This window comes from Pseudopodoces humilis, chromosome 3, assembly GCF_049639895.1.
Source record: "Pseudopodoces humilis isolate 2021_Gansu_Grassland_sample_001 chromosome 3, ASM4963989v1, whole genome shotgun sequence".
NCBI classification, from domain to species: Eukaryota; Metazoa; Chordata; class Aves; order Passeriformes; family Paridae; genus Pseudopodoces; species Pseudopodoces humilis.
Window position 1 is genome coordinate 54129447 of NC_142202.1, and position 19023 is coordinate 54148469.

The 19023-nt window shown below is 38.9% G+C and overlaps 1 protein-coding gene across 4 annotated transcripts in view; it reads right to left on the minus strand.

The window, feature by feature from the left end:
* ARID1B (AT-rich interaction domain 1B) overlaps window positions 1–19023 on the minus strand; it is a 326152-nt gene that overhangs the window by 207750 nt on the left and 99379 nt on the right. For all 4 annotated transcript variants that reach the window (XM_088052482.1, XM_088052481.1, XM_088052484.1 and 1 more), the window contains exon 4: window positions 18341–18451. In XM_088052482.1, coding sequence (XP_087908608.1) covers window positions 18341–18451 — 111 coding nt within the window. The remainder of the gene's footprint in view (window positions 1–18340; window positions 18452–19023) is intronic.

Here is a 19023-nt window from a genome sequence, read left to right on the forward strand (position 1 = left end):
TTCAACACTGGTTTAAGTAAATTAACCCTAGAGTAATAACTATTAATTATTTTCATAAAATATATTATTATGTTCTGTACTCTGAGCAATCACATTCTAATTTGGGATACAGCTCCTCTTCTGAGGTATAAAAGCAAACCTAACATAAAAACAGACATATTAGTGTTGTCTTTTCATTTGATAAGTGAATGAAATTAAAAAACAATTTCATTATGGCAGTGCTACAGGAAACAAACACACCAAAAAACCACTAGAGCAAAACCGAAGAAGACACTTAACCTAGTTCTGAAAGGACATATCAAACGAAAAATGACAGTATTATATCACAATTATTAGCTTTAGAAACAAAGCTTTTAGGAGTAATTTCAGTTTTTAGTCCATTACCCTAAATGATGGCATATGTAAGAAGAGCACATGCAGAAATGTAGTTTGAGAAAGATTAAGAGATTATTTTAGAAGCAAATCACTCCATAAACAAAGCATAAAGGGAACACAGCATCATTCAGGAATGGACATCTGTCACCCAAGCAGATACCACATCACACATTCGCAGCTTAATTCTGCAAAATGGAAAAACAAGACTTGAAAAAACCACATAGTCTTACATGCATTACATTTATTTTTACATTTCTAGTTACCATAAATATCATCAAGAAGTATAAACATTACACAGAGAGGAAATTGTAAGAAATAAAATGAACAAAGAACAGAAGAAAAGAAAAAGTCACACCGAGTCAGAAAAATCCAGCCCTATCCTGAGTAGGTCTAGTGCTGTTTTTCTTCTAGTGGGGGAGGGAATGAAGAGGGAAGAAAAGTCACATTCAATGTCATTTTGACAGCGACCTCTTATTCAAAAACTATTATTTTTCCATCTTGAATAAGAGAGAACCAAGTGCTCTTCATAATCACATAAATGACCTACCACTCTCTAAGTGCTCTCTCTTAGATCAACAAAGAGCTATCGGAAGCAGAAAGTATTGCACACTACTCCCCTGTCGTCTCAATCCAAGTCGTCCGCACAGCTCAACCTACCGTAAGAGAAACCTTGAAAGGCCAAAAGCTTTAGGAAATAGACTTATCAGACTACCTCTCCTCCTTGAAGCAATTCTTTTAGAGCTTTGCAGTGTTAAAATTATAAAGACACAGAGAAAAATAAAAGTTACGAGCAAGAGAGGAGAAGCATGATGGGAGTTAACTTTTATTTTTCTATGAGAAGCAACTCAATAGCTTTAAAATAGCGTTTTAAAAGGGTGGGAGGAAAGATTTCAGTTGTCCTTAGAGGCAGAGCATTCCCTAATGCTGCATTTTCAGTCAACTTGTGCAATTAACTAACTTAAAGGTTCTTATTGCAAGGCATGCCACACCAAAATGTAAACTGACCGACTCACACTTCTTCCTCTGGGGGAAACAGAAGAGCCTGTCCCCATAAGGTCAATGGCAAGGCTAAGGATCTTTATTCCAAAAGAAGAGCTATTCCAGGGGTCAGAGGTGTTTGTGTTAGTTGTGTTTTGTTTTGTTTTCAGGGATGAAGGGATAAATCCCATTCATTTATTTGTCTCCAGTTTTTTCCCTATAATTGAACCAGGAAAGTACCCAAAGGAAAAAAAAAAACCAATAACAAAACTGTGTCATATGAAAGAAAAAAGTGGGAAAAATCCCCAAGCATTTCTTTCAGACTACAGTAATGCCAAACACACAAACATCTCCCAGAAACACTTTGCTGCTATTTTGAAATCCAACTGCAAATTACATAAGTTTAATTAAAAAAGAAGGATCTGGTACACTGAATGACTTAGCAAGCCAGACCTCAGGTAACTCACAGGATGGAACTAAGGGGGTAGCCCACAACCCAGATATCCTGCCTTTATTAGTGCAACTGTCCCGAAACATACTACAAGCTCCTGTTTCACCTGTGAGGAATGTGATGATCCTACGGCAGGGTACTTTTCCCCCTTGATTCCCCAAAAGCTGAAGTCAGGAATGATGAAAGCTTACCTTTACCAGTCAGGTCAGCCTGAAATTCTGACTGTGCAAGAATTTCCAGTCATCCATCCAAACCACCTGAAAAGGTGCAAACCAAACTACTTCTAGTAGATTTGCTGGAAATTCAAATCCTCTCAAAGACAATGGGTGAACCACTTCTGACAAATGGCATTTGCTGAAATGCTCTGCGTTCACAGGCTGCAATAAACTGGGCAATAACTAAGAGCTGGGGAACAAGGACCATGGCAAGCAGTGGGATGACTCAGAAGTCCTTCAAAAACTAAATCCATATATTCACCTCTACCACTACCATAAAGCATAAGGATTAAGTTTACATTATCAGTAGGAGGAACCAACAGGCCATAATGCTTTCTTCTGTTTCTATCCAAAGAGAGTATAATAAGGCACAAAGGAAAAGCAAACACAAGAACACCCTACGAGAATCCTTGGATCTGACCTTCTCTCCATATTCTCCCTCTGTCATCTTTTTTTTCCCCGCTTCCTGCACAGCTAGCTGTATTGCTGACTACAGAACACTTACTGAAGAATGCATAATTACATCTCTTTAACCCCTTGCTGCCTCAGTGTATATACAGTGCTTGGATCTAAGGTTTTTAATGTTCCCCTTCCCCCACCAAAAAGAATGAAGAGAATTTGCACAGGCTAGTAACTACCCAAAAATACAAAAAATACCACTGAAATGGTCCTATTGCCAAAGATTTCAACCCATACAAATTAGACTCTCACATTATTTCACCACTAGCTGCTCTCGTGTATTCCTCTCACTACAATTTATCTCAGACTGCTCCAGTATACACACAGTAGAGTCAATGAAATGCAAGAACATCACCAACAAAAGAACATTTCAGGCCCATTTCAGCTTCTGTTCACATGCTTTTCTACATGAATCTTGCAGTGTGCAAGTGCAACAAACTTCTTCACTTCCATCATATCAATCCCTATTCTGCAAGACCTTGAGAACCTACTCTTATGTCAGTGACAGTAATAACTTCCTGTGAATTTTGTTCTTCATCCAATGTCTAAAGAAATAAGCAACTCTTCAAATTACCAAGTTCTTTTGAATTTTTATGGAATTGGTATGCTATTTCAGGCTATAGTGCTTGTGCTTTGCAAAATTCAAGAACTAGCATACTCTGAAACAATGCTTTCTCCTCCAAATAAAGATACTACTAACCTATGTAACACTGGTTTCTACATGAATTTTTCTTCATTTATGTATGGTTTGCAAATATATTGTTTTCAGCAAGGCTTCTAGCTGTGCTGAAGGATGCAGTTATAGCTCAGCAGAAGGCTACAAATGCTAGCAAGGAGAGCCATATTTTCTGGTCGCTACAGGTAGAGCATACGCTGCTGTACAACAGTACAACAGCTTTGCTGACTGTCCAAGGGGCTCAAAACAGACACTGATAGAGAGAAACAGGGTGGCAACTGCGTAGAACAGATGTCAAAAATTACTCAACCTAATCCAAGCTCACTGAAATCAGTGAAGAAGCCCACTGCAGTAAAGTCTGAACTGGGTCCTCTAAGAATAAGGAGAGGTAGAAAAGTAGAGTGAAATTTAAATTCATTTGGGAATACTGTAGCTGTTGTTCATTCACTAACTTGGAAAAAGTCACCCATATGGAAGAGATGCTACTGGTGGTTTGAGCTTGGATTTTTCTTCTATGTGGTTGGTTTTTTTAAACAGGCTCTCTAGTCTTTTCTTCTCACTCCAAATCAAAAACTGGTATCACCTACAAGAAGCCAATATATTCTTTGACTCCCATGGGAAAAGAGTGAAAAAACATACAGAGCTTTCTCATCTGCTATATGTTCTTTTGTGTCATGCATTATTGCAGTTAAAGCTGAACTGGTTTTAGTTAAATTATCTTATGAAAATTGTCATAGTTTGATGAAGTCAACAGAGATATGACAATTACAGCAACAAAAGGCCTACACAAAAGATTTAAAAAAGAATTGAGACACTGAAAATACCAGGAACTCTGGAAAAACCTGCAGAATGAATGATTTTAAGTTGTTCTGAATTCTGCAAATACAGCACTACGAAGAACATTGAGTACCAAAATAATTAAAGTTTATCCTCTTTATTGAAACAGTCCATGTTTGAGAATTCATGTGAGTTTTAATGTTTAATTAAGGGATTTAAACCTCGTTTTAAGTGAAAACTCAGTGCAACCTTAACTATGAACCGACGAGGTCACCTCCATAATATATTCATGTTGGGAGATCCAGGACCTGGCTTTTACATAAGTCAGTTACTACAAACACACAGTTCAAATATCAGTCACAAGCACGTGAAAAATCAATTTACAAGGAGATGAAAAAATAAATGTTCTAGGAGATAGGATATGCTAATGAAAATTAGTGTAGTGTGTTTGCTTTTTGTCCACATCCAGGTTTTGGTTTCACATCCAATGACTGCTGAGACATGTTTATTTAGTGATTAAAAAAGAAAAAAGATTAAGCAGCAACTTTGAAAAGCCCTGTGTAGATAAAGATACGCCTGTTTTAGAAGCAATTAGTAATTTCTTATTCATGGAATGTAAACTGTTTTGTCTAACTTTCCCAGAATTTGCAGATTTAAGGGGAATGCAACCCAAAGGATGAAATTCATACCCAGAAAGCCAGGAGATGAGAGTAAGTCTCTAGTCCAGCTATTTAATATATGCAGCTGTACAATACTATATTCACACTTGGAGCACATTTACCCATCACTGCCTTTTTTTATTTTTTAATTTTATTAAAAAATTTAAACAGAATTTAAAAAACACATAAAAGAAAAAACTTTTTTAAAATGTATGTTATTGCCACATTCATCATCACTGCAACTCCAGGCTGGCCTGCAACACAGCTCACAGCTGCTGTTGGCCAAGAGTAGATACGAGCCTCGTGCAGATCTCGGGTGGCCAGGGAGCTGGGAAGCCTGTCCATCTGTCATCTACCTTGGAACTCCCCGAGGCAGCAAATATATGTCTCTGGAGTTTTAGATGCACCAAAAGTGTCTACAGGAGTCACATGGATGCTGAAGATGGATGCGGTGAGGAGAGCAGGAGCCCTGCACACACAACCTCCCTGCTCGGATACCCAAGCAGAGTCTGAAGTCAGCTCTGTAGGTGAAATAAATCTCAGCGTTTTGGTCCACTGTCCACAAGCTGCAAGTCCATCCCACAGGAGGTACCATTCACATCACCACTGCCACATGGCATCAGTAAAAAAAGGACAAAAAATGGGCAATATCTGCCTTATCCTGAGATGTCCTTGGAAGTTTTTAGGACAGAAGGATCTGTGATAGATACAGATGGACAAAGCAAGGTGCCAGTAAGTGCTCCTTAACAACAAATTCACAGTTAAAAAAAAAAAAAAAAGGGAGGAAGGGAGTTGGGAGAAAATATGAATTCCGTGTTTGCTTGTTACCCTCCAAGTTTGTAACACAGAGACCATTTGTGTCAGCAAGGATGACTGAATCCCTGTATCCACAGCATTTGACTGCACTCGGATATATGCCTCCTACTAGAGACTAAAATGAAAGCTATATTTTAGAGCACTGGAAAAGTGAAACAAAGCCTGCAGCTTGTGTTTCTAGCAATACTTTTACTTGTCTAGATGTATTTCACCAGCTCCATATTAACAAGAAAGGTGGTAGACGTAAATACTGTGTCCACAGGAGTCTTCTGGATTTTTTTTGTTTCCTTCAACCATGAGGTGCATCTCTTTTGAAGGCTGCCAACAAAAATGCTACATGTAAAGAATATGGGGTGAAGACACCATGGGCAGAAGAGAGAATGGGTGCACAATTAAAAGGCAACACCAAAATACTTCCTCAACCCAAACCCTCCACAATCATATCAAGGCTCATGTGTGCTGACTTCGGCATCTGCCTCAATTAAATTACAAGAACAGACCAATCTGCATTGCTTTTTAGAGTGCTTCTAAAAAGCGGAATTGGTGAAAAAAAAATTGAAAATAGAAATAGAAAGCAAGCTGTTTTGAACACATTAAATGGGAGTGACCAAATCCGCTGGAGGCTCGGCTCCAAGTTTTTGAAGACAAGATCAAGGAGAGAAAGGGTTAAGTCCTGAAAAATAAAAGAGCAGCAGAGCAAATCTGACTACATGTTTGAAAGGGCCTATAAAATGTTACAAGCAAAACAGGAAAGCTTGTGTTAATAATGCATAAACCAAAGGGGGGGGGGGGGGGGGAAGCTACCCATTTAATGGAATAATGCTTTTATCCCCGCAGTTAAAACGAAATAAACCATGACTATTAATCTGGTACGGCCATGTAAAAGCGCAGTTTTTAAACATTTTTTAAGAGGGGACAGCTCAGTGAGCGCTCCGGCGAGCGGGGCCTTCGCAGGGCCGCGCTCGGCGCTGCACACCAGGCTGGGCTCGGCGGAGGCCATTACCCGCCCGTCGCCATGGCGACGCTAACAGAGCGCCCGGCTTCAAAGACAAAGCTGTAATTTCAGACGCGCAGCAGCCAGAGGGAGCGGGGAGAGCTCCCTGCCACCTCACCAGCCATTACACAAACGCCCTGCTCCGTGCCGAGCCGGCCTGAACGCCGCCCGGCCCTGCCCGGCCGAAGGACACACGAGCCGAGCTTGCTACACCGACACGCTTGCGGATTTACCGCGTCATTCCAACCACCGCAACAACAAAAGTCTTTTTCGCTCTTTCATCCTAAGTGAAAAGAGTGGGGATACTTGTGAGATCATCGGTTCTGGGGAGAAAACCCTCAGCGGGAAGGGAAAAGCTCACTTAAGTTTTGCCACTGTGGATAATGGCAATAAAAAGTAATGGTAGTGCAGAAATAACAGACATTAACTCAGCTTACACACTGCTGTCTCATCAATGTGCTCTTACCAAACGTGACAAAAACGTCCACTTGGAAATCAATCTGTAAAGCTTGGCCTTGTAGCCTAGCAATAGTTCAGTGTGCTGCCTGGAAAGCCACGGATCCAAGCTCGGATGCACGTTTTAAAATCTGCTGTACTGAGTCTCCAGGAGGGAATGCAGCTTTTCTCAGAGGTGCCATGTTCCCCACTGCATCACAGCCATGTGCAGAAACCAAGGTAAAAGTAATGTACTCACTCTCTCAGTTTACTAAAGCTGGGTTACCTTGCAAAGCCCTTGGAGAAGAGACCGAAGAGATGGAAAAAAAGCCAGATCCTTAACCCAAAACTTGGAAGTATGTTTTTTAATGTTAACACATACAGAGAGATGTGTAATAATCAAAATGGTATTACAAGCATAACTTGGTTACTGCCTAGTCTGAAGGAAATTTAACTGTTCTGCAGAAATAGGGACACTTTGCTTTCCTCTCATACAAAAGAACTGTGAGGTTTTGCACCCTTACCAGAGAGGGACCTTGCCACCTGAGAGAGCCCATAAGTGTCCAGAGACACTTCTAGCACAAAACCCCCAAACCAGCAGCGCAGAGCACCCTGGCTGGCCAGCAAACAGCACACCACCCATGCACACACTCCAGTCTAGGATGACATGCCAGCCCTTGAGCCGACTTGGAGAGCAGCAGCACATGCCACCACACCCTGTCCCTGATCCACATTCTCCCAGTCCAAGGCACAGCGGGGCCAGCACTTGCTGTTGTGTTTTGTCACTCTGTAAAGCATGGCGGTACCTATTGCTCACAAGCTGGAGCTGGATCTTGCACGTGAGCCTGGACCAATAACCCCAGACTGAACTTGGAGAAACATAAGCCGCCTGATCTCTGCACTTGTTTAATCATGAATCTCTGAGTTCTGTGGAATACAAAATCCAGCTTTTGACAAACCTGAGCTGCCCATGCTTTTCAAAATAAGCACAAAGAAATTGAGAGTATGCGAAAAATTCAAATATACCTAGGCAAGTATACAGAATGTTTAAGATTGTGGGGAAAAGTAATAATTTTAAAAAGAAAGAATAAAGGAGGAGGTTGGGTTTGGTTTTTTGTTTGTTTCTATCTTCTTTTAAATAAACATTTCTTTAAAAACCCCTTTGCACCATAGCTGATCACATATTTTGTTTCCAAGTTTCATCTTTAATGGATGTGGGTGGTGAAGAAAAAATGTGTCAGACTACGTCCTTCTAAACTCTGGAGTTTCACTGCCTGCTCTAAGTGAAGATAGTCCTTAGTTGGCCTGGCTAGCTGACTAGTGCCCTCTGACCACATCTCCATGGAAATGGAGGTCAAAATTCACACAGAAGGGAAGGTCTGTTTTTCTAGCAAAAATAAGGTAAAGAATTTACAGGATACACTTCAGTCTGACCTATATTACTGTGAATATGGCATTAAAAAGCAAGCACTAGAAATCACTGGCTCTAACCAGCAAAAATTACAGAGCTAAAGTGTAAGTATATGCAAGTACATTCATGGGTGCATTTCTCATCATTTCACAGGATTTGATATGTAACCTCTGGTTCTTTGCAGAGGAGAAAGACAACTCTGTAGATAGCCAAATGGGCCCTCTCACACTGAGCTGTGGTCTCAGTGCTGGAATAACCCTCTGACCAGAAGCAGCCCAAAGCTTCCAGAACCAAAAAAATCCCTGTATTTCATCATACCTCAGAATAGGAAAAAAAATGCTGTTACTGTGATTTCCAGTGGGGCAAAATGTCTAAAAAGCCATATAAGAAGAATCAGCAGTCATTTAAAAACATTGATGTGTATATGTAGTCTTTGTAAATTTTCTTTAAAGGTACAAGCAAAAAAAAAAAAGAAAGTAAAGAAGACTGAGAGAAAATGGATTATGAGGGAATCCAAAAGAAGCTATGAGATTTTACTTAGTAAAAAACAAAGTCAGCCCCCCACCCCCGAACAACAGCAACAAAATCCAGATATTTTAAGATTTTACAGCCTTGTTTCAATAAATTCTGAAGAGCTGTGCTGAAAATTGCACTGAATCTTTACTTTTTTCCCCACTTTCATGTAGGCATGATAATAATGATGCAACAAACATGATGGAAAAAAATAGGTTTCTATGAAGCTTTCATTAGGCCATGCTATTATTAAAATCTTGACTTGAACTGTAAGTTAAAATAAAGGAAAGAAATAATCTGGAGATTTTCTTCCATCTCTACTCTCCCATGGAGTATCATACGAAAAACTGCTAAGGCTTTCAGTTTCAAGTCTAAACCTAAAAGATAACAGTTTGCATTAAGTTTTATCCCACGCCATAATGAATTAGTTCACTAGGGTCAATGTCTGTACTTAATCCATACACCACTTTATCTACCTATTTAATCTTGATTGTAACAATTGAGTTTGGAAATCTCAGATCACTTCCACTTCCTTTATTTCCACACTTTTCAAAAGCTAGAAACGGCTATTGAATAATTTGCAGTTTAAGAAACACAACTAGTAACATTTTAGATCTCTTTACCTTTTGTGAAAAATGCATTGGGAAATTTCATCAGCTATGATACTGTAAATCTATACCTTATTCTATGGCATGAAACAAGCTTTGTCCTCTACACTAAGTCCACTACTGTATATTCAGCAAACCTTACTAAAGCTTACTGATGCATAATGTATTACTACACGCAAACATAAATACAAATGCTTATGTATGCTTATTTTTATATTGCTTCCCAAAATGATAATTTCAGTTGGAAGGTGGAAGATAAAACATTATGTGAATCTGCACCTTGAAGAGAAAAAACAGAACAAAACCACCAAACCCAACACCACATTGATACAAATTCATGCAATGTAACTATAATGTAAAAAAAATGATCCAGGATGGCGTATTTCCCTATCCTAATGCAGTTACTCAAATGTGATTCAAAATTCAGGTCTTAAGTCTTATTTAACACAGTAAATCTCACAATAAGGTTAAGATGATTAAAAGGGTCATCCGCAATTGTGTGAATGGAAGGAAAGAGATCAAAAGTCTAAAGACTGGGAACTGAAAGTAGCGCTTTCCTGGCATTATCAGCTTTTCTATCTTAATTTCAACACTCTGTGATGCTTCATCTCCAAAACTGCCAATTCAAACAGGATCATCTTTACAAAGTCTTGTGTTTGGAACTGAGTGGGAAATGGCACAGAATAATCTGCATGGTCTTAAAGAAAACTGATGCAGCAGGTTAAAATGTAAATGCCTTCCAAGCACAAATGCAGACGCCCCCTCTGCCTGTGTGTGTCTACATTTATGTATTTTTAAAGGTAAATTGATAACGAAACTTATCTGCATGAAACACACTTCAAAAGCACTTCTCACATACAGCACAATATAGCACAGATGCTGTAAAGTCACCACATTATCACCATCTTCAAGAAAAGATTCATAGTGAATCTGAGATGCTCCAGCAAAGAAAGGAAGGTTTTAGAGGTTTAAGTAGTACAAGACATTAGGTTTAAAGAAAACACATTTAAGGAATGTTTAAAAACCTGTTTCAAACCTCAAAAAACCCCAACAAGAAACCAACAACAAAAGAACACTACTGCAAGATGTGAATGGCCTCACAGTACAGGACTGAATTTATCATTATTCAAGCACACTATTATGAAACAAACAGTATGTTACAAACACTTCCCATTTGCACTGTGATGGCACCTAGAATCCCCAGCAATTATGGACACACTATAAACAATCAGACAAAGCACTGTGAAACCTGGCCTAATCTTACCACTATTGACCGTGACTGCACAAACATCTGCTCACACAGAAACAGCGGCTGACCAGGACCACTCCGGAGTCAGCTTCACATCAAAGACTGGTACCTTTTTTTTAAAAAAAAAAACATGAAAGCTGTGACAATAGCACCAGAAACCAACATGTTCCAAACAAACAGGCATGGAAGGAGGAAGAAAAAGAAAAGGCATCTACGGCTAGGCTTCTGATGTTGCTGGTCAGAGTGAGTTGCTGTGTTTAGCCAAGGTTATGAAGCTGAGGTCATACTCCACAACGGTTGGACAAGCAGAGGAGTTACTTGAAAAAAAAGTCTGATCTTACAGGAAGACTTGTGGTAAAAATAAAGAAAAAACATTTACAGTGTCTCAGGTACTTCCTGAAATAGTATTCAAGTGAGTAATACTCTTTTGTGTTACTTTCTGCGTTGTAATCCCAATGTTCACACAGGCATGAACAAAGACATGCACCAGGGAATACATTAAGCTTTGGAATTTATAGTATGCTATCAACTCAAAATTTACAAACAACCAAGCAGATAAGATATGTGTGCTTTTATACACTATACATGTATGTACACACATTACGTAAAATGTTCAAACAATAAAAATTGATCCCCAAATAAAAAAAATCCCTACCACTTTTAGATTCTCAAATGCAGAACATAAAGGCACAGACTTGGAAATTTAGGCAGATTAAAAGGACAGCCAGTGCAGTTACTGCCCCTGCAGCAAGTACATCTGAGACATGCATGCAGAGGCATCCATGCTACTATAGTTTATGGCCTTTCATACTGAAGTAATACTTTGGGAGCTTTCAGTTTACCCTTCATTTCAAGTGGCAAGATTTGGTGGTTCAGGGGCTACCACAAGTGCAGTTCAGTCACCGTAGCTAGAAGGGCAGCAGCCTCTGTGGAAGGGATCAACGTGAGACAGGGGGTGGTAAGAAAATAAAAATTAAAATGCTTCAACCACCCAAATTACATCTGTTTCTTTAATTTCTGAATCAGCCAATACTATTCTAGTATTTGGAGGTATATGATGCAACTTCTCATGGCTTCAAAAAGCATTGCAGGAAAAAAAGCTACTAATACTTTACTATTCCACTTAGAACAACATTGGCCTATTTAACTACAAATTTTTGCAACCTTAACCACTACTGGGATCTATAATCCCTCAGCAGGTTTCCCACATAAATTTCATGAAGAGGTCAGACTAAGTATTTCTTTTTGTATTTGTAAATTTTCTTGGATCATAAATTAGCCATTTTGTTATTACAGGGATGTTGTAAACATTGTAAATGTAAAGTATTTTGAATCTGGAGAAGGTGATGAATAGTCAAGTATCTTTTTTACAATACTTAGTGAAATTACTTTTTATACTTCAATAACAACTCTGAACTCCTCTTTTAAATAAATATGATCAATCTGTCAGGCAAAACCAAGTAATTCTGTAAAGCACAAAACACAAATTAATAACAACAGGTCCTTCTCTTCACACTACAGATATTAAGAATACCTAATTCAAGCATCTGTAATTTTTGTTTCAATGTTTAACCTTAACCATACATGGACAATGCACACCTAGGGCTGCTCTGCACTACTTTCATTGTATTTTTTCCCCAAAATGGGACTTCATGTACAAGTTGACTCTAGGACAATGAATCCCTTTGACCACCCTGCGTGAAGTCTTGGTTTAACAGAAGTCAAATGTAGAATGTGGGCAAGAATGTGGGTACACAAAGCTCCCTCCCCTGATAACATCACAAATGTCAGTCAGTGGTGCTGCAGTGGCTCACACTGGTTTTGACCCATTATTCTGACTAACACAAATGTGAGGCCACATACAGAATCTGGATGCAGCAGCTACAGAACATAGTTTACATCACAGAAACACACAGAAATACATATAGTTGATATCTCTGTACATATGTGTTGTGTGAAACTGGTTCTAGCTACAGGTTTATTACAAAGAATGTTAAGGGAAGAAAAAAAACAACCTAGCAACTGCACTTGATCCAGAATTAAAATAACTTGGAAAAAATAGCAGCTTCTTCCAACTCTGTACGTAATGGCTAAGAAAAACCTTTGAGATAGCTTAGTCACTTCTTTGCAACTTGAAGTTTTTTTCCTTTTATTCCAGGCTTAAACAAAGTTCAGTGGGGCATCAAACTGCCTCAGTTTTAAATTACAGTCTGTACTTTAAAATAGAATGCATGCACCACATGTTCCTGAAGCTAGAGGGTGGGAGTGTTATTCACTGAAAATTGAAGGCTTGTTGAGTCAATAATCTTCTTTCACAGAGTAACAATTTTCAGCTAAAATTTCTTGACCCAAACAAAGGAAAACAAAATCATTCAGTTATTTTACAATGTTGCAGAAAAGAGAAAGGAAAAGTGGAAAAGAGGCACACCAGTTTTATCCTACTTGATGTAAAAACAGTGGAGAATTTAATTCACAAGTATTACATGCTCGTCATTTCTTTCTTGTTCACGGTTTACCATACTCCCGAACAGATATTTTCACGCAGAGACATGAACAACTTTAGGACAGATTTGCTATCATGTACTACACACATCTATCAGCTGGCAACAACATTTGACTCCCAAGAATTAAAAATAATCAATTTATAGGATTTTTTTCTCTTCTTTCTCAAATCACAACCAATACTCTGTATTTTTAAAATAGTACTTAAATTTAGATCAAACTTTGTATTTGCTTACCTGCAAAGAATTCAACAAAGATTAGAAAAAAAGAGGGCTACTGCACTACATTCTCTTTAATACTGCTTTGTCCTTACAAGAATGGCTATAGTGGTAATTAATATTTACATGATGGTAGTGCCCACAGCCCTGATCACGATTAGAGCTTACTGGACTAAGCTGTGTATAAATGTCACCAGAGTCCCTCATCCCAGTTGTTTAATCTCTGAGAAAAGAAGAGTTACCTCCTGCTTTCAATCATAGTTGCTTAAGTAATGCTAGGAAGTGTTTTCCTGGTCTATTAAGAGTTCACCTAACAAAGGTATTTGTTCAGGGTGTACTGTTGCTTGAGATGACTTTCTCAACTACTTTTCTACTACTTCATATTCTAGAAGCAGGACAGAGAATCTGGATTCCCAAACCCTTCCATGTATTTTCCTCATAGCCTACACCTACTGAGATCCATCTGAAATTATGCTGTTCCATGAGCCAAGTGTATCTAGTTTTGGATTTAGTTCACTACTAATTCCCAACACAGGTCCTCTGAAATCTAATTTAGTACCTGCCTTCTACAACGAAAAAGGCGTGTCAACCGGAGGAAAAACTGTCCAGCACTCTAAACATCTTTCAGAGGCTCATTAAAATGAGGTAGAACAGAACTGTGAAGTACTTAATACAATCAGGAAGGGATTGCTGATGTGCTGTTTTCCATGGTACCAAGCATAATGAAACAAGACAACTGACATCTTAAAAAAGTTTATCTGTCCAAGCAATAGTATGTATTATTTTGAGCTCATACAACTGTAGATGTGTAGAATCACAACCAGCTTTGTCAGGTCACAGCACTGCAGAAGATTCAAGTGGCATTCTACCTCCACTCTGGGCTACTATTTTGTTTTGCATAGGAATTGCTCTGCCTCAATGAAAAGACCCAGTGAATAACTGATGTCACAGAATGAATCCAGAAACTCTGAATTCTGAACGATCTAGCAGAGTAGTGTACCTCAATTCCAGGTACAATCTTCCCCTTTCAACACTGCATGACCTCCAGAACGCACAAGATAAATCTAAGTTATGACACTAAAGCCACAATTTCCCTATTGTTTACATGGATGCAGGTGAGGACCACCACAATCCCACCTTGTCCACAGCCTCCATCCATGCATGCTCATGCCTCTGCACTTGCACTCAGGGGCTTGCATTAAACAGTTTAGGGATAGGAACTGGCAGAAAACTCGCCTTACAAAAAGAAGTGCATTGTCTTCTGTCTGTCTGTGGCTCTGTGACTGCTATAGGGCCTGACTGTGAACACTGGAATCTGCTGTGCCACCATGTCTCAGCTGACAGGAGGACAGCAAGATCATACAGTAATTTAGGATATGGCTAAAATGAAAGCTGCCGTGGTCCCCACCGTCTGTCCCCTTTCCCATCACAGCTACTGATTCCCATCCCCTCTTCCAAGGTGCCACTGATGCCCATGCAGCTACTCAGTGATTCAGTCAAACTAACCAAGAAGTAGATTATTTTTCATCTGGTTCAGTTCCCCAAGTCAAATCCACTGGTTAGTCCCAGGAGCAACAGTGGAGGAGACAGGATGGCACAGACAAGATGTTGTGGGGCACACAGCAGCACTGCAGCTGCCCTGACAACAGCTCAAGATGCCACAGAGCTTTTACCTGTAGGCTGCAACAAAAAAGCCTAAGCAGAACCTGTCTTTCAAAAGCTTGGCAACCTTGGGCCATTCGGCCTCATAGCTCAAACAAGCACACCTGGCACTGGGAAAAATAGGGCATTATTAAAACAAAGTAACAGCAAAACCAGTAGCACCTATCTGAAATGACTTTAATACTCAAGCCAATTAAAATAAATTAAATTAATTAATGTTTTCTGCTCCTTATTCTATCAACACAATCCAATGTGAACATTTATAAATGCACTTATTAAAGACAAAAAAAAAAGGATTAGTCTTCATACACACACACAGCCTACTGCTGACACAAGCTTCTTTCCCTGCAACAACAAATCTGCAGATACATCCTTTGGAAGCTTTTTCCTGTAAGTTTGCTCCAGCTTTCTCAGAATAGAAAAAATGTGTATGTTGCTATCATCCCTTAAATCTTGATAAATATGTCCTGTAGTAGTTGTTCTTTAGACAATTCCATTCAGGCCTCTCCCCCTTTATTCCTCCCTCCACTCTAACAGGGAACAGTTTCTGTTTATGACTTCCTTTCCTTCACAGAGTACCTAACTCCCATGTTTTCTCAAAGGCTTGAGATTTCCTTCTAATTGTGACCCCTACAAAAGTGCTTGGAGCAGTATTCTGTTCAGCTTTTCATTTGGGCTCTCAGTGACTCCACATGGTCAGAGACCCACAGGTCAAACCCTCCAGATATCAGAGCAGTTAGGAGAAGGAAAGCAAGCATTGTATAGAATCTGACAGGCCATTAGAAGTAGCTAATAAAGCCATATTTTGTTTGTAGCCATTTGTTACCAACCCACATTACAAATTTGTCTGCTTTGAACTTTATGGGAACATTCATGCCAGGACTTTTATATACAATGTGTGAAGGAAACGGAACAACTATTGAGCTGTTTAGCTGTGCTTACTGTGACACAAACCTGCTGAAAAAACTCCCCCAAAAGGTGACACAAGCCAGCATTCAGTGCTGCAGAAAGTGGCCAGCTCCTCTTCAAATCCATCAAAGGGAAATTCTTTTTTTTTAAAGCCACATCAGAGAAAACCATTCACCATTTAGTATTACATCTCTTTTGTTGTTTTTTGACACTTGTATAAGCCTGCTATATAGCTGCTGTGATTTTACACAATGCCCTTAAGAAATAAAAAGATAACGGGCAAATTGTATAAATACCAGAACACCATGAAACAAGACATAACTAAATTTTATTAAAAGCCTAACACCACTGCTATAATTTCAAGCTTCACTGTACAAAGACAACTTACTGACTACTACCCTGAAGAACCACATTACCCTAAAAACAAGCTTAAGAAGCCATATTGAGTATACCAAAATGCAGCTAACTAGGAATACTGAACAAGGAATAGTGATCAAGGGTTTTCATAAAAAGTCCGAAACAGAATACAGAGCTCTCCTGCTTCAGGGAAAAACCACCATGTTCAAACCATTACCCCAAATAGACTTGTATTAAAGCTTTTAATGTATGGATCATCAAAAAACCCTTGTTGCTACATACAAAGAATTGAAGTTGTTTTTAAATTTGAAAAACAAAACAAACAAAAACTCCACAGCAACACCAAAATACAGAATTACAGTATCCTCCAATTCCCCTCCACATGAAAACAGCAGTGTTTTTTGAGTATATGAAGTGCTCTCAGGTTATGCATCAAAGCTTTTCAGTAATTAGGTGCCTCAGTAACAGCATTTGGGACCAACTTAGAGTTTAAGCTCAGTGGCCAAAATGGTTAACATTCACTGTTAATACAACCAGCTTACTCATACCTAGAATAATTATGAGCTACTAAATATACCAAACACTCAGGGACACATATAATACCCAATACTCTGCTTAAATATCTTGATGCTGTAGATAGGACAGAGCATGGATTAAAAGTAGGACAATTATTTAAGAAAAAACACAGGCAAAATTAGCAGAACATTAGTTGATAAATAACTTCACTTCTCTCTACCCTAATAAACACTGTTCATGAAAAACTGGGAGATTTTCCCAGTCCTTTTTAGTATCCCTGCTTTTTAAATTAGGTAGTTGTTGCCGAAACAGTTCAATGTCCACAGGAGCTCCTACTTTAAAGGTAACTGCCAGCTTCCATTTTTGAGAACTGTTCAGACAAATTAGTCTGTTTAAAAAAGGGTTCATGAAAAACTGTCAAATTAATACTAGGTTCAAAGCAAATGAGTATCTTTTCTCATACCAGTTTCCATAGCTTTTCCAGAGACTTGCATGTCTCAAACGTCATGTAAAGAATTTGTAGCACCTATTTGTAGCACACCTCTCCTAGGTGCCAAAGATGTAACTTTAAAATGTGATGAAGATGTTTATGGCCCCGTTTTTATGGATTTACAATTGTGCCATGTGCCAGAGGTAATATATACAACATACTACCAAATTTCACAAATACATGTGGTATCTTGATATAGTAAACTTTTCAGAGAGATCCCTCTGCCAACTGAAAATGAACACCTACCTAGTGAACTGTGGGAAATATCTTACATGTTTCTGACACATTATTCCAAGCCAGAGGTCACATAGTTTATAAAGTTTTCATCATTTAAGCTGAATATACTCTAGCTGGTTTAAATTCATGCTGGTTTATACCAACAAACAAGAAAATCCCCAAACCACAAGGAGCACACAGAAACAAGGCTAAGTACTTTGTCCATTATAAGACCTTCAAAAATGCAAGTAGCTGCAATGCCTTCACAACGTATATTAATTTGTGCTGTTTCCCCCACAGCAGAATGTGTAGAGCTCAGAAAAGCTGATAAATATTAGTCCAAAATAACCTCCTAAACAAAAATCAACCTAACCTAAGTATTGCTGTAATTCATGCTTCCACAGTTGTGTACAATAGGTAGTAGCAGAATTAACATGTCAAACTCATTACTGATGATCAGGGTTGGGAACAGACAACTCTTGGTAACAGTATTCTAAACCAGAACCTACTGAAAACATTTGAAAAAGGACACAGAAAAAAAGTTTCTTCCTCACCAGACTGGTTTCTGCAAGTATGGAATTTCTGAAGTTTAAAAAATCAATTTCCTCTATGCAAATATACATGTGCAGAAGCACAGAACATGCATGCGCGTAAATAGTGCCGTTCTGAACCAGCTTAAGCCAAGTCCACACATATACAAGCTATATGTTCCCATATTTTAAAAAACAATTTTTCATCAACCTTATTTAGTATTTCTTCTTTCACTACTTCTCATCTGCTCATCCCAGATGCAATGAAGCAGTATGTAAAGTGCTTTCAATTTTAAAATACTGAAGCAAACATTATTTTCTTACTGGTAAGCTTGATGGTCTTTCTTGCTGGATTAGATTCAAGTCTTCATGGTTAGGCTTTCCTGGGGCCATAGGGGGTTGAGATCTGGTTCCATAGCCTTCCTGAGACATGTCCTGCAACAAGAGTTGTAAAAGAATTATTAACCTGACTCAGTAATTATAATTAAATATGCATCACAGAAGGGTGAAAAAAACAACAGCTGAGTGCTGATGGTTTTTTGATCTGAGGTTTTTACTAGTTAAACCTTTCTGATACAAGTATCAAGCCCACTATGACATGTGCTGTTTGTAAAGTAAACCAGGGAGCTGAGATGCATGCCAACAACCAGCAGGGAATCATACCACTGGAACATGGGAAAACACACAAAACCAAAGCTCTAAAATAAACAGCCCCATTTTACTGTAAAACAGTAAGTAGTAAGCGCAAACATTCATCCTACTCTAAGACGTATTCTCTAGTGTTTTGATAAAGTACTGAGCCAGGTGGAAGACTGGACTTGAAAACAGGATTGCAATCACACTGTGTAATCAGACTCCTGTAACAACCCTGGATTTACCATCAGTACTACTGGCGCAATTTTCAAACCCTGGCCATGAGGTCATAGCACACAGCATAGTTGCTGCATCTGCTGCAGCCACATTCTGTCTGAAGGGTTAGAGGGCACGTGTATTTGATCAAGAGTAGC